General features: G+C 54.2%; 1 protein-coding gene across 1 annotated transcript; it reads right to left on the bottom strand.

Moving 5' to 3' along the window:
• Positions 1-191: 191 nt before the first annotated feature.
• LOC124208089 lies at positions 192-22,241 on the bottom strand. The gene is made up of 16 exons (XM_046605806.1): positions 22,053-22,241; positions 20,124-20,171; positions 19,877-20,037; positions 19,557-19,805; positions 19,296-19,477; positions 19,052-19,221; positions 18,736-18,967; positions 18,498-18,663; positions 18,147-18,413; positions 16,245-18,087; positions 3,398-16,168; positions 3,191-3,332; positions 2,852-3,122; positions 1,170-2,777; positions 757-1,092; positions 192-661 (listed from the first exon to the last, which is right to left on the bottom strand). Exons 1-16 carry the CDS (start codon positions 22,102-22,104, stop codon positions 500-502), a joined length of 18,660 nt encoding a protein of 6,219 aa, XP_046461762.1. The 5' UTR covers positions 22,105-22,241; the 3' UTR covers positions 192-499.
• Positions 22,242-23,576: the final 1,335 nt, after the last annotated feature.

The following is a 23,576-nucleotide window of genomic DNA, read 5'->3' as shown; positions in this document are numbered from 1 at the left end:
TCTCGCTTGTATATAACCTGTTTAATCCATTTAAGGTATAATGGCGAGCTCGCCAGTTCTCAGCCTCTACTTCTGAACTGTTTGAGTTGTTCAAATTTTGCAAACAACTGGCCCCAAACTTCGCTGTTCCACTCAGAGTTATGCACTGCAATCGAATCAACATTCAAAAATTGCAAATGATGTTTAACCAATTGGATAGAAAGAGTGTATTGAATTGGATAAAAATAAACGCCCATCAAAATCAGAATAACAACAGATAATCATGTGGTTGTTGATGTTGTACTACTACATTGAACTAAATAATATCATTGTAAAAACGACTAATATACAAAGCTTTCAAGTATTTTCTTTCCAAAGAGGATAATTCTATTAGAAGTGAATCAAATATAGACTAAAGGGGGAGGGGAAACGAATAACAAATTACTAGGAAAATTGTGTGGCACACGCGTTGACAGCACCACCGGTGATAGCAACCTAATTGGTGGAAAATTCGAGTTTATCACTTTTGCAAGGGTGTGGTAGGGCTGGCCACGACGAGTCTGCCCATCAGCTTGTCCTGCGGAGCGTCCAGCAAAGCGACGTCCTGGATCTGAGCGACGGTGACGTCTTCCACATCGGCCGCGCTGGCCATTTCATTCTCGTAAGTCAATTGCTCCCAGACCTTTTTTAAAAAAATAATTAAATTAAATTAAATGTAATTCAATTAAATGTAAATCAATTAAATAATCCCATTTGAATTTTTTTTTAAATTCTCACCTTGTCAAGACGTTCCATGATGGGCGAGACGCAACGCTGGCAGAGGATGGACCCGATTCCGTCGCGGTCGCCGATGCAATCGCAGCGCTGGCACGGGCTCGGCTCACCGGTGACGGCCACCCGCCGGGCAAAGATGTCGACAAATTTCTTGATTTGCTGCTGCTGCTGTCCGGCCATCATCTTCTTCAAATCGAAAAGGGTTCCGTTCGTCTCCAGGGCCAGCGGAGTGCAAAAGTCCTTGGGCACGGCCAGCTGACGCCTCAGCTCCCGGTCGCCTTTCAGACTGCGGATATTCCGCACCGTGTAAACTTCTTCCGCATCAAATCCAAACACGTTCTGAATTTAAAATATTTAAAAAATTAAAAAAATTATTCCGCTGGATCAAATAAAATTTACAAAATTTCATTTTTCACCTTCAACTCGTCGGAACTATTTTTGCCTTTGACGACAAAGTCCCTGGGCTGGAGCAAATGGAGTTTGACGTCGTTTTCAATCAGGAGGGTCAGGGTGTCGGCGTAGGAGCCGGCCTGGCACTCGCTTCCGCCGCAAGAGACCAGGACAAACTGCTTGGACACGCCCACACGGAATGGCAAATTGACGGCGTAGCGCAGGGCCGCGTGGACGTCCGACGGATGAGTCGACTGGTGGTCAGCCAACGGCAGGTCTTCCAAGGCCGACTGGACGCCCTTGCGATTGGACCAGATCTGGCCGCCTTCGACCGTACGGACGTGCGGCTTCTGGAACAATTCGTCGCCGCGTCCGCCGTAACTGACGACGGCGAACCGGTTCTGCTGGATCCCGCGCTCCCTCAGCGCGGCGTCGATGGCGGCCGGCAGATGGGCCAATCGGGTGCCGTTGAGGCACGGCTTCTGGTCGACGATGAAAACGACGTCGGCAGAGCGAGGGGCGTCGTTCTGGAACGTTTTAATCTCGCCGGAACCGATGACTTTTCCGTCTTCCAGCTCGCAGCGGACGCACTGCGGCGGAACAAAAAGATCCAGGCCGGCAAATCGGCACTCGCTGACGTAGGCGGCGGCCGCCGTGCAGACGCCCGTCTCCTTTTTGGGGCTATTCTCCAGCCCAGTCAAGTCGTTGAGGCACATGCGGGCGAACGGGGCCGGGTCGACCATCTGGAAGCAGGGCCTCAGGACGGACGACTCGTCGGCAAAGAGCTGGTCGCAGAGGCGACTGTTGCGGGCGTTGGGGGCCGCCGGCCGGGTGACGGCAAAGTTGCGGACCCGACAGCGGGACGTGCCCACCTTCCAGCTGTTGGCGAAACTGTCCACCTCGTCGTCGGATCTCAGCTGGCGGAACGGCGTCAGGAAATCGTCGGCCGGCTCGTTGTTGTAGACGCCAAAAAGGCCGCCCGTCTTGCCGAAACTCCAGCCCGTCACCTGGACGGTGCAGATGTCGCGGTACAAGTTGCAATCCACCCGGAATCCGGATTTGCTGTTGGTGACAATCAGGCGCTGCCCGTCTCTGACAATGCTGGTCGACTCGTACATCAGCGGCATTTCAATTTTGCGGCCGTTGAGGGTCACCCGGAAGCCGGAATCGATTTCCACTTGTCGGTTGTCGCTCAGGATCGTCAGGGATTTGCGGGTGACTTTGCCTCCGGCTCCCACGTAGTTGACGACGGCGCTAAAATCGTTGCGCAGAAAATCGCTGGCCAGCAGGTAGCTGCACTCGCCGGCGAACTCGTAGAAGCGCCGGTCGAACGTCATGTAGTGCTGAGTGCCGGCCACAAAGGCCCGGCTGCCGAACGGCGGAAGGATTGAACCGATCCGCATGGGCCGGTAGATGGCCAGCAGGTTCATGGTAGTAAAGTAGAACTGGGTGACGTCCACTTCGCGGATGAAATTCTTCTTGGCCGTCGCCATTTTGCGGAGCAGCGGAAGCTCCCGGATGCGCGGCAATTGCCCGAAATCTTCCCAGGTGAACGGCAACTTCTGAGAGTATTCCAGCCGACCGGATTCCCAGTCAATGACGACAGTTGGTTTCATTGGGAAACTCAATGAGCCCTGAACGGATAAAATAAATTTTATTGAATTAATTGCCCATTTAATCCGCTGGATTAATTTTTAGAAAACAATACTTTAAGATCCTTGAGGAGCTGTCCGGTGAGCCGGTCGGCATGTTGGAGAACGTCGCGCAAGACTTGGCGGAGTCCAGCTTCCAATTCGACCAATTTGGATAATTCGTTGAACTGCTGGGCGAGTCTGTCGACGACCGTGTTGATGTAAATGACGGCCGGCAGTTGTTTCAAAGCGTCCAGCTGCCCTTGGTAGGCCTGAACTAGAGGATCAATCAGCGGTTGGTAGTGGGCCATCATCAATTTGATCCGTTGCCTCCATTCTTCCTTGATCCTTCAATGACATTAAATCAATTAAATCTGCCCAGTTATAATTTTTCAAAAATAATCAAAAATGATTACTGGTTGAGGTAAGTGATGCAATCGTCGATGTAATCTTGGGCGTGGAACTCTTCCAGCCAACTGGCGTATTCCAGGTAGACGGAATAGACGCGCTGGAACAGGGGGTAGGTCATGAAACGGTCGTGGATCATTTGGCGCATATCTGAAATGATTCAATGCGATTTAAATCTAAATTTCGATAATAAAATTGAATTTAATTCGATTTACCGTTGAGGTTGGCCAAAGTTTCAAAGTAGAAGAGACGGGCACGTTCGGTCCAGGCGTAAAAGTATTGGGTGTAGGGCTGGAAGATCTCGGCGTAAGAATTGGCCATTTCGATCAATTGCGTCCGGATTTCGTCCACTTGCTGCATGACGACGGACTCGAGACGGCCGGCGTAATTCTGGAAAATGAACTGAAGGCGCTGGAAGGCAGCCGACACGACGGACTCGCAGTGGATCAAACACCTCATCACCTCGCCGGCCAGCTGGCTGTAATAGCGGGCCACTTCCGTCACTCCGCTGGAAACGTAGCCGGACAACTGCTGGTAGCCGGACATGGCCACCTGGGCCAAGTAATTGTAAGTGCTGACGGCCGCCCGGTAGAAGACGGCAGTTTCGCCGATGATGGTCCGGCTGATGGCCTGGATGTTGGCCACGGTCCGGTCGATGAAAGGCTGGGCCAGCGACGTCACCTGCTTCATAATGGCGACGACGTTCTGGATGTAAAAATCGTTCCGTTCGTACATGTCCACCAACTCGACGGCCATTTGTTTGAATTCCGAGCGGAAAGTGTCCAGCTCGCGGTTCAGGCTCTCCGTCAGCCGTTGGGAAATGAGACGGGCCGCGGGGGTCAAAGTGGAACGCTTGTCCGTCCACTCGCTGGTGGCGAAATTGGCAAGATCGTCGGCGAAGGATTCGCAGGCGGCCAGGACGTTGACGAGTCCGTCGACGGCCGCATCGCGCAATTCCGCTCCGGAAGCCCAGCGCCAGTAAAGTCTCGACGACAGGAGGTCCGTCCGGTTCAATTTGATCTGAAAGTGGCCGTCAGTGATTTCCCGTCCGTGGATGTCGCGGACGGCCCTGACGGTGATCTCGCGTCTGTCCGGCATGCCGGCCAGGAAGTTGAAGGATTTGCCTCCGGCGTAAGAGCCACCGATCTGCAAAGTTGGGCGGAGCGACGAGGTTTCCAGACGGGCGTCCAGGATCAAAGTCTGGGCGTCGTTGACCAAAGTCCTGGACGCCAGGGCGTAAGAGCTGCCGGATGTGGTCAAAGCGTTGGTCAAGCTCAGGGATTTCTCGGCCGTCCGGGCCTCGAAATCGACGCGTCTCTGCTCCGGCAAAACTCTTCCGGCCAGCTGGAGGAAACGGGACACTTTGGAGCGATCCTTGTAGTCCAGACGGGCTCGGAATTCAACTCCGGTCGTTTTCTGGCCGTCGGCCACCAGGTGGACGTCAGTGTTGGAAGCCGGATGCGAAACGGCCAGCTGGACAGCCCGCCCGGCTTCTTGTCTGGTTGTCGATCCGACGATGGTTAGACGATGCTCTTCCAGCGGCGAATAGATCAACTCCATTTTGCCAGTCAATTGGCCGTCATTCATCCGGTCGAATTCTCCCTGGACGACGATGTCACGTTCCAGTTCCGGATGGAGGAAAATCAGGCGGACCTGACGGCCCTGGCGGGTTTCGAATCTACCGCCCAGACGCCTGGAAGGATCTTTAGCGGCGTTCCACTGGAATTCCACCCGAGTGGCCGTGGTCTCACCGTCGGAATGGGCGGATTCCAGCTGGAAGGATCGGGCCGGCAAGTCCAGTCGAACCGAGCCGCTCAGTTGAGTGCGGCGTCGGCTGGATGCGTTTTCGGCCAGGACCCGGTAACCTACGGTCCTGTCGGCCGCCCAGGAAAGGCTGACGGAATGGTCCACTTTGCTGGACGTCAATTCCAGCGCGTAGTCCATCGACCATTCCCGGCGAGGAGTCACAGTCTTGACGCTGATCCGGCGTCCGTACGACGACGTTTTAACGACAACTCGCCCGCCCAGGGTGGCCAAGCTGCGCCGGTTGAGATCCCAGCACAGCTGGACCTGATAGTGGATCAAATCGGCGCTGTTCTCCCACGAATAAGAAAGGTCAACCGGGCGCCAAGGATTCTTGACCTGGAGGACTTGGAGTCCGTCCGGCTGTTTGGCCAGCGTCACCAGGATCAACTGGCGGCCATTGACACTCAATCCGAATCCTCTGCTCTCGCCCAGATCCTTTTCCAGCTGGACAAAACTCTCCAGGGTCTTGAGCTCTTCGAAGGGCGTCACCAGGTCCACGTTGCAGGTGACCCGCTTGTGGTCCAGCGAACCGCCGGCCTTGAGGACGACCACCCTATCGTTGTAGCGTCCGTCCATTTGGGCCTGGAATCCGCCGTCTCTGACGAGTCCCTCGACGCTGGCGGCCAGTCCGTAGTCGGCGAAACGGGCCTCGGCGTTGGCCGAATAGGAAGACTTGCCCAGCTGGTTGGACAGGTGGAGGGTGAAGGACTCGTAGCCGGACAGAGGCGTCCGGATCGAAGCTTTGCCCACGAAATCCGTGACGGAATTGAAGGAATAATCGAAATCGGCCCCGACCCGCATGCCGGGCGATTCCAGCTCGACCTGCAGAGTCTTGCGGTCCGTCCCTTCTAATCGGAGGTGGACGGCGTAGCGTTCGAAATCTACGAATGGCGTGTTGAGCTGGACAACGGCGATGTAGGCCAGCGGCTCGGCTTTGACGTTGGAACTGAACTCGATCCGTTTGCCGTTCCAGTCCAGGAAGGCCGTCGCCTCTCCCCAGCGACGGACGTCCGCCTGGCCCTTGACGTCCCACAGGTATTTCTCGAAGCCCCTGAACGGCGTCTGGACGTCGATTTTGGCCTGGTAGATCTCGTCGGCCTTGAAGACGACCTCAGCGGCGAATGGCCGGCCGGCGTAGTCGACTTTCCATTCCGTCAGGAACTGGCGGCGGCCGACGGAAGCCATTCCGGAGACGGAATAGCTCGAGCCGGGCAGCGATAGGGAGGCCAGGGCTCTGGCGTCGTTGAGGACCAGCGGAACGCTCAGGGCCAGCCCGACCGTCTCCCAGCGACTGAACGGCGTGTTCAAAGTGGCCGAGGCGTCCAGGGCCGTCGGGGTCAGTTGGTATTGGACGTTGAAGGACGCCCGGGGCAGAACCACGTGGGATGACTGGAAACTGACGGAAGCGTTGACTCGCTGGGCGTTGATGGCCGTCAGCTGGACGTCGGCGCGGGCCATGGTCAGTCCCTGGAACGGCGTGTTGAGTTCCACCGTTCCTTCAAAGTCGCTCCACTGGGAGTAGCGGAAACGGCCGGCCAGGCCAAGGCTTTGCTCTCCGTAGCTGGCCGTGATGTTGGCCCGTCCGTGCAGGAAATCTCGGACGTTTCGCTCGGCCTGGGCGCTCAGGGCCACCGTTTTCCAGGGAAGTAGAGGCGAGTCGAGTTGAAGGCGGCCGTTGAGGCCCGGCCAGCGTTGCAAGAGTCCAGTGAGACGATGCGATTGGCCCATCATGTCCAGTTGGACGTTCAAATCGAACGGCTGGTACTGCAACTGGAGGCTGGCCTGCCCGCCGGGCAAGAAAGGAGATGCCAAACTGAAGGAGCCGGCCGTTTTGTCGCCGGCCGAACGCAAATAATCGGCCAGAACGGAATGGGCCGATTCGCCGTGACGGACCGTCAGAGAGGCTTGGCCTTGCTGGGCGTCGCCTAGCATCCAAATTCCGCGCAAATGCACCGGCTTGAAGACGGGCGACTCGGCGTTGATGGTGAAGTCATATCCGTCGCTGGCGGCGTTCAGTTTGTAGCCCAATCGATGGACGGACGGGCCAGCAGTGACGGTCAATTTACCTTCAGCCGGACTGCCAGTGATTTCGACGGACACCGTGCCAAACATGGGGCAGGACAATTTAGCCTGGCTGTGCACAGTTCCGCCGGACAGACGGAAAACGCCCGTCAGTTCGCAGGTGCTCTGCCCGTCGACAAATTTGCCGTCGAACGTCATGGCGGCCAGACTGGCGTAGTTGAGCTTGAGCGACAGAGTCTTCTTCGACTGGAACACGGGGCTGTCCAGGTCCAGCTGCCCGGTGAATTTACTGCCGGCCAGCTGGTAAGAGACGGACAGGGTGTGACTCCTCTGGACTGTGATGAAAGAGACGGACGACTGGAGTTGACGGGGCGATCGGTAATTGACCTCGAAGTTGAGCCGATTGTGGGCCAGCTTGAGGTCCGGCAGGTTGGAACTCAATTCGACGCTGATCTGATGGCCGCGCTTCTCGTAACGGCCCTCGAATTTGTTGTCCCAGACGAAAATCTCTCCCTGGACCAGGTCCAGGTTGTCGGCGTTGTATCCGGCGCCCATCTCGATCGACTTGGCAAACGACGGCGTCTTGATTCCGGCGTTGAGGTTCAAGCTGGACTTGCCCATCAGCATGGAGCCCTTGACCGTGTACTCGCCGGCCGGCACTCCGGCCGTCACTGTCGACACGACGTTTTTCCAGCCGTCGATTTGGCACTCGGCCCGGATGGTGGCCGACGGAAGAGTTTCCATGAAAGGCATGTCCAGCTCCAGCGAGCCCAGGTACGTCTTGACGCTCTTGGACACTTGCAATTTAGCCCGGCCGGTCTGGCCCAGGGCGCTGGCCGAAGTGACGATTTCCAGGCGTTTTCCGGCTTCCAGGAGAGTCTGAATGGTGACGTCGATGGACGGAAGGGCCGGCAACGGCGTCATTAAATGAAGCGTCGCTTGGCACTGCAAGTCCTTTTTGGTCCGCTCGAAACGGCCGGCCCAGTTCTGGTATCCCTGGAAAGGCGTGGTGACGTTGGCGGCCATCTTGAAGCCGGCCTGGTCATTCTGGTAGAAGGTGTCCAGCGTGATGGCCTGGTTGTTCCAGGAGCCTTTGACGAAAGCGTTGCGGGCGTTGAGGCCGCTGAGACGGCCTTCCATCGAAGCCTGGCGGCCGTTGTATTCCATGCCGACGGCGAATCTCTTGGAGGATTTCCGGCTGTCCGTCTCGAAGGCTCCTGAAATTCCAGCAGTGCGGAGGACGTCGACGGGCGACTGGACCGAGGCTTCAAACGAGCCGGACTTGCGGTAAGTGGCGTTAATGTTGTAGGCCTTTTCGGCCGCTGGACTGAAGGAGACGGAGCAGTGGACTCCGTTGCTCAGATCCAGGTAACTCTGCCCGGCCAGGGCGTGTTCCAGCCAAGGTGTGGCTAGAGTTCCGTTCAACGAGTAGACGGACAATTTCGGATCCCAGCGGTACTGGCCGTTGAGCTGGACTTTGCGGTTGCGGCCGTACTCGACGGACAATTCGACGACTTTCTGGTTCATCCGGCTGTTGACCAGGATCTTTTTGAAGCCCTCGAACGGAGTCTGAGCGGCCAGACGGAACTTGCTGCCCGTCTTGGTCATCGAGCCGCTTCCCATCAGTTCCAGCTTCTGCTGCTGGCCCCACTCGACGGTTAGACGGCCGTTTTTCTCAACGGCGATGGGGTCCATCTCCAAACTGATCCTGACGGGCAAAGTGGACGAGGTTTCAACGGACAGGATGGCGTTGATCTTGTCGGAGAACTCGCCGACGGCCGTCACGCTCAGGCGCTGATTGGCTCCTCGACTCAGTGTCAACGAGGCCGTCTTCTTGGGCTGACGGACGTCGTACTCGACGACGGCCGACAGCTGCTCCTTCTCGCCGGCGAACGTGATCCTGGCCGTCGATCCGGCCGCGTTGGAAGTCAATTTGCCTTGAATGTCGATCACCTTGCCGGCCCGGGTGTAGTAGAGCGTCGTGGTGTAGTCGGAGCCGGCCAGGAAAGTCCCGCGGAGTCCGACCTCCTCGAATCCCTGGAAGGGCGTCGTGAAACGGACAGAAAAGACCAGGCCGTCCATCGATTCCCAATTAGCCGAGCCGGTGATTTGGCGGCCGGACCACAGGAAAACCGAGTCCAGGGTTTGCTTCTGCTGGCCCAGATCGTATTTGACCGACAGGCTGGTCTTGTCCAGCCCGGCGAACGGAGTCAACAATTCGGCCGTCAATTCGGCCGCGCTCATCAGGAAATTGGCCTGGATGTTCTTGTCGGCTGCCCAGCTGAGCTTGCCGGACGCGTTCATGCCCAGGCTAGTGTCGTAGTGTCCGTGGAACATGAGCTCGTCCTCCAGGGCCGGCCCGTTGACGGAAGCGTTGACGACGATCCTCTGGTCGCGTTCCTGGATGGTCATCCGCAATTCCGAGACGGGCAGGTCGATATTTTCCAGCTGGATCATGAATTCCTTGACGTAGACGTTGGGCTCCATGTTGCACTTGCCCGTCACCGAGTATTTTTCAGATCTGGCCGTCACGTCGATTTTGCCGTTCCAGCTGATCATCGATTCCGTGGCCAGCACGGCGCTCAACTGGAAAACGGAATTGTGGTTGAATTTGACGGATTTCTGAGCGGACAAGAAATCGTATTGAATTTCAGTTTTGACTGGGCGGATGGTGGGCGACGACAGGGTCAATCCGGCGACCGACCGGAGGACGGAAAATTGTCCGTCGAAAACGGCCTCGAATTTCTTGACGCCGGCCCAGTGGAGAGCCGATTCGGATTTGATTTTCTCGTCAGAAGCCCAGCGACCGATGAGCTGGACATCTCCGAGCTGGGCCTGCCCGGTATGGATAGTGAGTTGATAGTCTCCCTTTTCGGCCGAGAAATTGACGGACGAATTGGCTCCAAATCGTCGGTTCTGCCCGTTTTTGTACTCGGCCCGGCCGGTGAATTTGCCGGCCAGGATGTTCCATTCCATTTCGGCCGAGTGGGTGCCCAGCACGGGGTCGGACAGAGTGGCTTTGAAGCCAACTTCCTGGGCACTCTGAATGCGCCCGTCCAGCGTGGCTTTCAGGCCGTTCAGGTGCAGAGAGGCCGTCTTCTTGGCCACGTTCCAGTTGATCTGGGCGCTCTGCAGCTGGTCGAAGGTGGTGGAGACGGTGGCCATGGCCGTTGTCCAGTTGGCGCTCTTTTGCCCGTCGAAAAGGACCTCATGGGCGCAGTACTTGATCTTGGCATCGGTCGAGTCCGGCCCGATGTTGTAGGCGGCCACGATCTCGATGTCGTCGTTCAACAGAGCCGGAACGCGGATGGAGGACGACAGGATGCTGGACATGGCCGACAAAGTGGCCAATCCCTGGACGAAGACGACGGACTTGCCATTGCGTTCGCCCAGCACGAAGACGGTCCTCTTGGCCAGGTCGTAGCCGGCGCTCAGGTCCATCTCTTCCCAGCTGGCCACCGGAGTCTGGACGTGGAGGACGGCCCTGCCGGACTGGCTGTCCAAACTAGCGCTGGCCGTCGTCTCGTAGTGGACGGTGGAAGTGTCCAGCGTGACGGACAGAGATTTTTCAGATGAGGCCAGGTCGTAGGTCAGGGTGGATGTCACGTTGCGGAGGCCGTCCAAAGGCAGCTGGACATCCAGGAGGAATTCTCCTCCGGTCCAGGGATCGGCCAGTTTGGCCACCAATTCGTTGCGATAACGGACGCCGTTGTGATTGAGAACGAGACGGCCGAACTGGAGCGAACTGCTGTCCAGCTCGTATTCGGTCGAAACGATCATCTTGCCCAGCCAAGAGCTGGTCAGTCCGAATTCCGTTTGTTTCTCGTTCCAGCGGCCGTTGATGTCGGTGACCTGGAAACCTTCGACGGGCGTCTTGATTTGGGCCATCAATTTCCGGTCCGTCAGCAATCCGCTGGCCTCGTAGCGCTGGCCGTTGAGCTCCAGCATCAAACGGGCCGTTTTGGCCGACAGCTGGACGTCGCCGGTCAGACTGACAAACTCGAATCCAGCCAGAGGCGTCGTCAAGTCGATGGCGACTTTCAGTCCCTCGACGGACCCGTTCAGCTGGACCATCTTCTCGTTGAGGATGAGCTTGAGAGCCATCGTCTTGGCCGTCGAGGCCAGGTCGTAACGGCCGGCCATCAAAACGTTTTCAAGGCCTTTCAAGGTGCTGGACAACTTCAATTCGGCCTCTCCGCTGCCGGCCTGGCCGTTAAATTCCATTCGGTGGCTGTTCTTCTTGACGACGAGGTTCAGGGTCCTTTGCGGCCTGTCCAGCACGAAGCGGACTCGGGCCGACATCTTCTCGTAGTTGCGGAACGGCGTCTCGACGCTCAGAGCGGCCGAATGGGCGTCGAAGCTGAGAGCCAGGGCGTAGTCTTGCGACTGCCCATCTCTTTCCAGGTGCAGAGTGGCCGTCCGGTCGCTGCTGACGTTCACTTTGGAAGCGTCGACCAGTCTGCCGGACATGCCCAGCGTGCGCATACCTTCAAACGGCGTCTGGACCGTTAAAACGGCCGATTCGTCGTCGAATTTGGCGCGTCCGGCAAACGATTGATGGACGCCATTCTTCTCCAGATTCAAACTGGCCGAGACGGACGTGCGGACGTCGTAGGCGGCCGACAGCGAGGCGGAATTCCATCCTTGGATGTTACTCCGTCCGGCCACCGTCAACGCGGAATTGTGCGCCACGAAACGGCCGTTCATTTCCAGCTCAAAAGTCATTTCATTTCTGGCCGCCTGGATGTTGAACGATTTGCTCTCACCCTGGCCGGCTTCCCACTTGAGTTTGCTGGACACCATCCGCACCAAAGGCACGGGCGACTGGAACTCGAACGAGGCCTGTTGGCCGGCCAAGTCCAGCAGGCCGTTGAAGCGAATTTCGATGGTTTCCGTGTTCTTCTTCAGGAAAATGGCGGCCAGCAGCTCGCGGTTGTCCAGGGCGTAGTCGCCGGTCAGTTCCAGCTGCTCGTAGCCGACGATGGGCGTGTTGGAACGGACCACCAAACGGCGTCCGTTCCATTCCATTTCGGTGCGGAAGGATCCGGCGTCCAGGACCATCAACTTCCTGGGCGATTGGAAATCGTAGACCAATTCGGCCCGGAGGTTTTCCCAGCCAGAATAAGGCGTTTCCAGTCCGCAGTCCAGTTTGCCCAGCATTGCGCCGAACGATCCGCCAGCCGTCACCTTGATGACCTCCTCGTTGCGGACGAGGGTCAGCGTGGCCGTCTCGGCGTCGAAACGGCCCTCCAACCGGGCGGATTTCAAAGGCACGATGGGCGTGGTCAGGTCCAGGACGACGCTGCGGGCGTCGGCCGTTCCGGAAAAGTGGAATCGCTCGTTGTTCTTACTGAAGACAATCGTGCCCGTCTTGGCCGGCAGACGGACGTCGTATTTGGCGTTGATGACCACCTGCTCGTAGCCTTGGTATCCGGTCATGGATTTCAGGGCCACTTCGGCCGTCCCGTCGCTCCGAATCAATTTGCCATCCAGCTGGTACTTTTCGCCGTTCAGGTCCAGCTTCAAATGTCCCGATTTGCTCTCGGCCGACTCGTCGTACGAGCCGGTCACGTCCAGGTGTTGAATTCCGCAGCACGGAGCCCGGACGTTGAGGGCCAGCTTGACTGGCCCAGTCAGGGTGATTTGGCCAGAGGCCTGGATGACGTTGTGATTCCTGGACAGGGTCAACGAGGCCGTTTTGACCGCGCCGGAAGCATCGTAAGACGCATCAACGCTGCCGGACTGGATTCCAGTGAATGGGGTCTTCAGGCTGGCCCTCAAGGAACCTTTGGCCGGCCCAGAAGAATGCGATCCAGTCAGAGAGATTTTCTGGCCGTCGAAATCGATGCCCAGCTGCAATTCCCGGTTGGATTTTAGAGAGGCGTCGACTTTGACCAGACGCAGGGCGCTGAACGGCGTCTCAAGAGTGGCCGTAACGGCCGTCTGGGCGGCCGTCATGGCCAAAGCACCGTGCAGGTGGATCTGACTGCTTCCGCGGTCCAGTTTGAGGCTGGCCCGGGCTCCGGCGACGTCCACAACGGCGCTGGCTTTGACCGTTTGGTAAAAGGAGCTGGACAGGACCAATTCCGATTGGTATGCCGATCCTTGGCCGGCGGCGAAAGCCTCCAGGCTGACGGTTTGATCGTCCCGTCTCAAGAGAACAGTGGCCGTTTTCCGCTGCCCAGTCACGTCGTAGGCGACGTCCGCCTCGATCCGGTTGTTGCGGCTGAACGGCGTCGACAGTCGGGTCTTGACCGACGACTGCAAAGCGGCCAGGGCCCAGTCAAGTGTCCAGTCGATGTTTTGATCTCCGTTCCAGTTGAGGCTCAGATTGGCCGTCTGGACGGGCAGGCTGTTGACGTAAGCGGCCGAGAGTTTAAGGGGCTCGGACAGGGGCGAAATGACCTCAACCGTCAGACTGGGATTGTTAGGGCCGCGCTTGTAGGCCGTCTCCAACCGGATGGGTTGGCCGTTGCCGTTGCGGATGACCAGCGTCGGGTGGAATTTCTGCCCGTCGTCGGAATGCGTCAGCTCGAAAGTCACGTCTTCCGACCAGCTGGTTGCCAAAGAGCCGCTGGCCGTCAATTTGCCCGGCTGACTCTTGTCCGCCTTCAGGGCGACAGTCACCCGCTTGCCGTTGATCTGCAGCTGGCCGTCGTGTTCCAGCACGTTGGTCCACAGTTGCTTCGAGTCGATGGTCAGGGACGACAGGCCGTCGAACGGCGTCCTGACGGCCAGCCGGTTGACCCAGTTGAAGAGGTCCGTGTACTCGACGTCGTGTTCCAGGGTGATTTCCGCCTGCTTCCGGGCCGTCTTGATCAGAGTCGTCGTTTTCTGTTCGTCTCGTCGGTGCAGCACATTCAGCCGGACGTCTTCCAATCCCTGGAACGGAGTTGTCAATTTCGATTCCAGGCGGATGTTGTCCAGCTCGAGATTCTGCCCGTTCAGGGTGAAAGTCACCCGCTGGCCGCTGAATTCCGCCTCGGCAAAAGTGTCCATTTTGCTAGCAACTTTCTTGTGGTCCAGCCGACCGCTAGCCGCCCAATTAGGGGTGGATACGGTGGCGTTAAGGACGGCCTGTCCGGCTGCGAACTGTCCATCTACATCGACTCGAATTTCCTTTTCCTTGGCCCAGCTGAGATATCCTTGGCTCTCAAGGAGCTGGCCCTCGTAGCGGTGGTTCACAGTGGCCCGGATGTCGTCGGCGAACGGGCTGGACACGTGCAAATCTCCGCGGAATTTTCGATCCGCAAAGTTGGTGAAGGCGCGGGCAGTCATCTGCTGGCCGTTGAGATCTCCGCTGACGGTCAGCTTCTTTTCCAGCGGCTTGTTGAAGAGCTGGAACGAAGTCGTGAAAGTTTCCAGCACCGAAAAATTGGTGGTGACGGCCAAGTTACCGGCCGTCTCGGATTTGACCTTCTTGTTGGACACGGTGATGCCGGCACGGCTGGCGAAAGGTCCTTCTACCTTAATGTCCGTCTGGAAGCCGGACACCACCTGGTTGTGAACGACGCTGGCCTTCAAGGCCTCGTAGCCGGAAAAGGGCGTGGCCAGGCTGACGGACGCGCTCTTGAAAGTGAATTCCTTCCGGTGGTAATCGGCGGACAGTTCGGCCCGTCGATCGCCGTGCTGGACAGCCAAGCTGTAGCGGTGCATCGGCTGGCTGGCCAGGGCCTGGAATTCGGCTCCGACGTTCTCCAGCTGGGCAAAAGTCGAAATCAATTTGAAAGATCCCTGGACGTTGTCGGACGTCTTGCTGCCCGTCACCGACACGGTGAATCGATCCCGCTGCCAGTCGACCGTCAGCTGGGCGTCCACGGCGTTGCTGGACACTTGGTGCAAGCTGTCGAAAGTGATGCGACGGAATCCGTCGAAGGGAGTGGTCAGGAGGCCGGCCGTCCGGGTGGGAAGAAGTTCCATCCGCAAAATGGCCACTTGATTTTCGTTCCATTCCAGCTGGATTTTGAGATCCTTGTCAATCTTGTCCACATTGATGTGGATGGGCGGCCAAGATTTGTATTTCAGCTGGGCATCGCCTCCGGTGGCGCTCAGTTTTCCGGTGAATCCAAAGGATTGGCTCAGATCGACGTCCTTGTTCCAGTAGACCTGGACACTGGCCAAACTGGGCGACATCTTGGCGTCGACCGTGATATGGCGGACGGCCTGGATGTCGATGGCCAGCGATTTATGAGATTTGGCGTTCATGGTGAAATCGGCCTGGAAGACGGGCGTTTCATCGTCGCGGATGATTTTGGCGCTGACTCGATGGTCCAGCTCTTCTCGGTGCTCGTATTCGACAGAGCCGGACAGTTTGCGGTCACCGTAGCGGCCGTCCAGGTTCAACTGGCTGTCGGTGGGGCTGGCGACGAATTGGCCGTTCAGGTCGAGTTCATCGGCGGCCCAGCTGCGCAGTTTCACCTCGACCGAGTGTTGGCATTTGATTCCGGCGCTGAGATCCTTGTAGACGGCCGAGACGGACGCTTCCATCTTCTGATCGGCCGAGTATTCCACCGTCAAATCCCATCGCTTGTCCGTCTCTTGGCTGACATCGGCCCGCAATTGGCGGCTGGCCGTCGGCGAAATCAGTTCGAGGCGACCGCCGTAACGACGGCCGGGCTGGAAGTGTTGGCGGGTCAGGTCCAGCTTGCCGCTCCACTGCCTGCCGGGCGACAGCCGCAGTCCCGATTGGCTGCTGGCCGTCGTGTCCGTGTGCTGGAACAGAGTGTAGATCAAGAAATCGACTTTCTGTTGCTTGCAAGTCACGGCCAGACGGACGTTGACGTCCCGTGGCTGGACAGAGTAAAGCTGCTGGACTTCCCACTGGTCTGCGCCGGCGTTGAGCCGGACGTTGTTCTCCAGGTAGTTTTCAGATTGTTGCAGATCCCAGGACAGATCACCGTTGTACTGCGGGAACTGGGAACTCTGGACGATGCCGGCCAAGACCGTCTTCTTCAGCGAGCCTTTAACGGCCCGGTTGAATTTGCCGGACAGCTCAAAACTGTGGCTGGTCCCCTCCATCAACGAGTAGCCGATTCTCGTCTTGGCCGTCGTCAATTTGTCGGAAATGCGCATGGTGGTGGCCAGCGTCGCGTCCAGCAAGTAGGATTTCAGTCCGGCACTCCATTCGTGTTTGTTGTCGCCATCTTTGCTGAAATCGCCTGGACACAAAAAATTTCAATTTATAAAATTCAATTTTGAATCTTAAAAACGGACGAGATCAGTTTCAAGTTTTACCGGACAGGCGAATGGGACGGACAGTTAGGTGTTTCAGCTGGAAATCGAATCCGTATTTGTTGCCGGACACGTAGCTGAAGTAGCCCTGGAAGTTGAGCAATTCCCGGCCGCGCTTGCTGACGACCAGGTTCGGTTCGTAACGGCCGGATGGGCCCTTGAGATCAGTGCGTAGGGCCGTCCGGAGTGAGACCAACTCGGCGCCGTCCAGGCTCAGCAGGACGTCCAGTCCCTTCACCAACTGGTTGTACTCGTACTTGCCCGTCACATCCAAACTATTGGTCGGACAGACGAGAGAAGCCCTCAAAGTATTGGCCAGCTGGTCGGCCGTCAGCTGGGCCGAGAGGCGACGATTGACGGACGAATCGGGCGTGTCCATGACGAGACTGACGGACCGGCTGCCTTCACGTTTGTACTCCAAGTGATAGCTGCTGTGCTTGTCCGTCTTGCGGAGGAAAAGGGCGGCGTGGGCCGGCCCGGTCAAAGGTCCTCGAGGTCCGTCCAGGGTCCTGGGATACAAGTCCAGCTCACCGCAGAGCTCGGCACCGAATGTCCGGCTGAACCAAGTCGGCGAACAGGATTTCATGTTAATTCGGGGCCTCTGGTCCGGCTGGACGGCCTTGGGTCCGTCTTCCTGAAGCAAAAAGAGCCGGGAATCGAAGCTGAAGGTGTTGGTGGCCTCCTGCGGGGCGTCCATCTGGACGGAAACCAATCGATTGCCTTGGATGATGACCTTGCCGGACAGGCCGGTCGACGTGTGCATGACATTCTGGACGTGGACTCCGCTGCGCATGAACGTCCAAGCGTCAACGGCCATCAATCCGTTGATTTCGATGGTACCGCTGGGCTTGACGTGCCCAGTCACCTTGACGTCGGACAAGCTGGCCGTCTGGAAGGTCCCGCCCATTTTGAAAGCCACGGTGGCCGTCGCGTTGGCCGTCAAAGTCAACGGCAAACCTACGACAGTCGGCAAGACGTAAGAAACGTCCAAGACGGACATGGATTTGCTGAAATCGACGTCCTTCTGGCCGGCAGCCGCCAGCAGCATGGCCAGCGGACTTGGGAAAGCTTTGCCCGTCAATTGGTCCAGCCCCTTGAATCGGTGGGTGTGCAATTCGTTGCCAAAGACACGCAGGTACAGATCGCCCTGCGGCTGGTCGGCCATTTGTCCCTTAACGTCGAAGACGGTGGACAGTTGGTTGAGCGACTGCTGGTCCAGCGGAGCGGCCCGTTTGCCTCGCAAAGTTTCCAGCACTTTCTGGATGGAATCGTCGGGGAAGAATCCGCTGGGTCCGAAAAAGGACTCGACCAGCGATTCAAATCCTTCCAGCCGGGCGCCAAGTTCAAATAAATTGAGCGATTCGCCGAAAAGGTCCAGCGTCAGGTTCAGAGTGGCCGAGCGGGGCAGGTAGGACTGGGATGAGAAAACGATGTTGCTCTCCACCGTTGCGCCGACGTTGAGGTCCGGCCAGTAGCTGGAGGCTTCCAGGTTGCGCGAGAACTTGCGGGCGTCCGTGTTGAACTTGTTGCGGAGGAACTCGTTGGCCAGCAGCTGGCGAACGGCCTGCTTAGACGGGCTGCTCGTCTCCTGCAAGTTGGTCAGGTGAGTCCAGACGAAGGAGCCGACCTGGTTGATCTTCTCGCCCGTCAGCGCCTGTTTGACTTCCTCCAGCAGCTGGGCAGACGGGCACTGCATGGCGGCCAGGTAGGCGCCTATGCGGAGCTCGGAATTCTGCTTAGTGTCCAGGTAGAAGGAGAGAACGGAGCTGCGGCCGTCCAGGTGGCACGGCACTCGACGGATGGCGTCGATGGCGGCCAGCCGGATCACCATGGAATTTGTTTCTTCCTGCGGAATTTGAATAAAAATTTGAATTAATTTCTGATTGAAATATTTGAAATTTGTACCTGGTAGCATTTCTTTAGTGTTTCGGCGGATGAGACGACCTGGCCGGCATTGCCGAGGGCTTTCAGGGCCAGCAGGATCGTGTTTTGCTCTTCGGGGTCCCGGGAACGGCAAGCGATGCCGATGTGGTTCTCAATGTGAACGACGGCCTCCCTGACGGCCTCCTCCGTTTGGCATCCAGACGGACGAGTCCGGCAATAGGTGTGGATCAAGGCCGAAATGGACAATAGGGCTTTGGGACGGACAGTCGCCTTGTCTGCTAATAACGGCTGGATAAAAAAAAATATTAGAAAATTAGGAAATGTTTTTGGCCCGGTAGGTAGAAAATATTAAATAAATAAAGACGGACGGACCGAGACGGCGGAAATCATTTCCAACGTGGGTTTGGGCTGGAAGGCCAGCGAAGCCAGCCACATGTCCACTTCCAAATCGGCGAGCAGACCTTCCTGGATAATGTCCCTCATGAGTCCGTAGCTGGCGGCCGTGCCCACCAGCGGAGCGGCATCCATCAGGTACTTCCTATAATCAAATTCGAATTTTAAAAAATAATTTGATTTCTAAAACAATTGAATTCAATTCGCAGTCATTTACTTGGCCTGGGCATTTTGAGTTTTGCCAAAGAGTTCGCTCAGCTGAGAGTAGGAGGTGCTGCGGAGAGCGGCGACCAATCGGGAAAAGTGGGCGGGCGTTTCCGGTGAAATTCCGGCCTGAGACTCTCCAACGAGAAGGTTCAGGATCTCCGTGATGGCGGCCAGACTGGAACCGGAAGTCTTTTGGGCGTTGGGGCCGTCAAACAGGAGACTGGCCTTTTTCTTCTTGTAATCTTTTATGTTGATGCAATTAAAAAATAATTAATTTTAATGGCGTAATTATTTGATTTTATTAAAAAATAAATAAATAAATTTACCGGAAGGAACTTGATCGGATCGACGTTCGCTGCTGTACGTCAGCGTCTGACTAATACGGGTGGAGGCGCCGCTCTGGCCGTTGGAGAACGGCCGGAAGAGGTGAGTCTCTGTGCAGACGGATTTCTCGAGCAATTGGTTGCGGATCGTCTGCTGGCACTCGTTCTCACTCCTACAAATTCATTTGATTTGATTTTTTAATTTTTTGGCCAGCAGAAGAAAAATAATTCCGTTTTTGATTTATACCTGAGAAGAGGAAGCGACTGAATGGATGAGGCGGAACTGTAGGGCGTGGATAAAATGGGGGCCGAGTGTTGGCCGTTTCGTCCGGTGCAGGCCAGCAGGTCTTTGCTTCTGGAGATGGTGACGCCGTTGCGGCCCAGGTCTTCCACGGTGTAGTTGGTCTCGCAATGGCCGACGACGTCCGTCTGCAATCGGACGATTCGTTTCATTTTTAATCCATCGAATAAAAATTAGGCGATTTGAAAAAAAAAATGACGGCCAGACCTCAAAGACCAGCTGAGAAGCGGCTAAATCGCGCATGGAATTCTGCATGGCCGACAAGATGCCTCGCTTGACGTTGAGCGACCAGACGGGCTCGTCCACCGACGGGCAAAGGTGTTCGATCTGGCCGTCCTGGAAGGAGAAAACGAGCGATTGCTGTTCCAGTCCGGCGGCGAATTGAGACGACCCAGGGGCGATCGACTTGGCAGATCCATCTTCCGGATCCGACTGTTCAAGCGTCACTCGTTTGAGCTAAATCCCAAAATATTATCAAATTTAATTGCATATCATTTTAATTGATTTAAATAAATTCAACTAATCACCTTCAAGACAAATTCGCACTGGGAGACGACTTGGAATTCGGCCTGGGCGCTGATGTGGAGCCGTGACTCCTGGCCGGAAGTGCCGCCAATTTTGGACGCCGTTTCGCCCGTGTAATCATAGCTGTATACTGTGCCCACGCTGTATTGAAACTTGCTGGCCTCTGCCATTTCCAGAAATAGATATTTCGAGATTAGATTTGATGTCCAACATTTTTTTCGCTGGACTAGACGATTTTTTGTTACTTACCCTTGCAATAGGAAGCGCATTGCTGGTTCGCCCTCGAACCCCACGGAGCTGCCGGGCAAAAAAATGAAAAAAAAATAAAAGTTACATGTACATTCACGTGATAGATAAATATAAATTCACACGATCCAAACAGGAAACCTGCTCTAGTTTTTTTTCGTGAATTCTAATGTTATTGGGTACGCACTGGTGCGTGTCGTTTGAGTTTTGACTCCCAGCTTTTATCGACATGTGTGTGCGTTTGACCACGGACAAACAGATTTATCGCAAGGGAAAAAATTCGAGCTAGTAACCGACAGCCGAGTGCAATGTCAATCTTTCGGTTGCATGTCGAAACGGACCGATATTATGTGTCTCGGATATTTTTCTCTGGCCGCGAGGTCAACAACGAAAGTTCAAAAAATCAAAAAAGTTGTCAATGACTGGGCAATTTAAGTGAGGGAAAAAAAACACATACGCTAGTAAAAAAAATTGGCTGACTTGAGCTCATTCTGTTTTTAGAAAAGCTGGATTGCTCATTTGAATATTTTAAATGTGACAAATAATTTTTGTTTTCTCCCCAGCCATGAATCTGATGCTTTCAGAGTTGAAGGGTTCAAACTTCGTTAACCATCTGGAATTGCACGTCCTCTGCACATCCCGGAATGGATGAGATTATCTCAAAAAGTTGATGCGCAGATTGGCGACATGCATCAACAATCGGATCGAGTTCCCATGGGCGGCCAGAAAAAAAAAATTAAAATTGAAATGAAATAAAAATGTACCAGACAAGTCATTACTCTCTGGCCTGTCTGGATAACAGAGCCGGACAAAACTGCTGGGCGGAAAAGATTTGACGAAAAAAAAACTAACGACCTTGACTTGTTAGGATCGACGGCCTATCCTACACACTACGTCACAACTAGGAGATGCCGGTGTAGCGGCATGTCACTCTTGGCCCTGAAATGTTCTAATTGCATTAGACTTTTAGAGATTAAAGTTAGAATATACATCAGAGTTGAAAATCATTCAAAAATCTCAGATATTAAACATGAGTGATGGTTTGTCGTCAAGTCATTCCATTGTTGTTCCTCCAAGGAAATCAGGACATTTAAAGTGACAAATGATGACACATTTGCACAGTCAAACTGTTGAAACTACAATGATCAACACTACAGCTCAAGAAAACTCGTTAGCAAATCTGAAAGTTTTATGTGTAGTGTGTACCATGTGTTCCAATATCGACATGATCTTGTTTTCCAGATAAACTTGTGATTTTATGCAGGAGCAAGACTGGAATGATTTTCAGACTAATAAAGTTGAGTTGGTTTTTAAAACTATAAGATTATGAAATGATTTTTTAATCGAAATTTTTTAAACTGTTATATATCTAGAAGCCAAAGGGAAAATAGGAAATTTTGTGTTTACCAATACCAAGTTTTTTTCACAAATCAATACAATTGTTTTCCAGATAAACTTTTAACTTTAAAAAATACTTTGGTAATACATTAAATTATTTCAAATTAAATTTTACCTTCAGATAAATTTCGAATGTCATTACGTTATACGTTTTGCTTCAATCTAAAAAAGCTTTGAAACAAAACTATGAAGCAGACGACACTTTTCAATCCAAATTCGTTACCAATCAAAATCGCCCCCACCTCTAAATCCAAGAACAATAAAAACGGCTTTCTCGCCCGCGATTGACACCCACCGAACGGATCGAGATTATGTAAGTATTCATTTTCATCTCATCAAGAAACCGCTTTAATAACACACTCCCGGACCCTCTTTTAAAACCGAGTGGGAATAAAATATTTAAAAAAATGATCCAATCACTTCCAAAAAATGTAAAATGAAATCACAACTGGCTGAAAAATAAACTAATAAACGCTTAAAAATAATTGAGAGTAAGAAGATTCAATGCGGTTATAACTTTGGCGTGTAACTTACTGGCTGTTGAGGCTGCGACCAGCGCCGTGACCAAAAAGATGGCCGAACGCATAACTGATGGGAATTAACTTTGAACTAAAATCAATTAGTAGCAGAGATCTCTACTAAGACGGGTGGTTCACTCGCATCAACAACACGAACGAGTCTAACGCACCGCGCACATTTGTACAGGCTATAATGGATGGGACCAGTTGACCTACCACCCCGTTTTATATCCCAGCGCCGAAATCGAAAAAAAATCCTTGAATCCTCCTTCTTCCTTTTCGCCCCCCATTTTTTCCTTCTTCGGTCAATGTGGTTGGAGGGGGGGCAGCCTCGAGAAGACGTTAACGCCCTCCTCCTTGTCCATCACCCTCCCCGGCCAACATCAGGATGACTCCCAGCCAATGAGTCCTTTGGCCAGCCAAGAGAAACAGAGAGAGAAATAAGAGAGACTCTGTGATAAAGTCAAAGGTCGCCGGTTTCATTTGATGTCCAGCAGCAGCAACAAGCAGCATCAGCAACAGCCCAAGTGCCCCGCCGGCTGCGGGTCCACTCCGTAAGACGTACAAAGTGTGCTGGACTCTTGTCGTCTCAAAGATCATTTCAATTCTTTTCTTCATCATCGGTTCCATTGTCCATAGTGTACAAGAAAATTAACTTTACAATAATTAATAATAGAACTTATGACTTATGAAATGGCGGATGGTCCAACATTAAAAAATAAATTACGTGATGTTGAATTATATATCAAGTGCAATAACCCTAACAAGAATATAGTCCTTATCCGTTGGCATTCTTGGAATTTTACTTATGTGTAGAGGCTATCTGGCGACAACAGCCTTATATTTTAAAAAGTGAAGAAATATCGCAGTTGCGATAACCCAGCTGTACTACACATATGCGTCGAAAAGAAGAAGAAGAAAAAAAATAAGGTCCATACAAGCATCTCGCGAAGTAAATGACTCTATACATCATGCTCAGACGTCAGCTATTTAATCTAATGTTGGACAGTTGACAGCAGCGCTTGAATTGCTCAATGCGATCATTACACAGAAATCCGAAGTCTGCTGAGATCGATCCTGCGGCTAATTATTACGCGGAAGTCTACAACTGTATTTTACTACAAGTGCAGTAACTTGTTGAGTATAGATTTTTTCCTTGATTTTATAACGCCCCTCCATTCGCTATCGATCAGCACGCGTGACGTATTTTTGTCTATTTCAAGGCTGGCGCGCGGGTTGACTGGCACGAGAATTATGTTAAACAACAACATTTTTAAAATATAAACGGCTTGATTGAAATGATAGCATTGTCGATAGGAAGGACCGTGCTCTTGCTGGCATCGGATAACCTTCAAAACGACGATATCGAGTATAAATAGTTTCTTCGCCAGCGCCATACATTATTAAGCCGTCATAGGACATTTTGGTCAATTACATTAGCGTACAACTGTTAAACAACAAGCGCTGTCAAAATTTTTTAATGCTTATATGCACATTTCTCCATACAAATTGTTATTGCATCTTCGGACTCGGATATCTC

The sequence above is a fragment of the Daphnia pulex genome, chromosome 2 (genome assembly GCF_021134715.1).
Source record: "Daphnia pulex isolate KAP4 chromosome 2, ASM2113471v1".
NCBI lineage: Eukaryota > Metazoa > Arthropoda > Branchiopoda > Diplostraca > Daphniidae > Daphnia > Daphnia pulex.
This window is presented reverse-complemented; position numbering and strand designations above follow the sequence as displayed.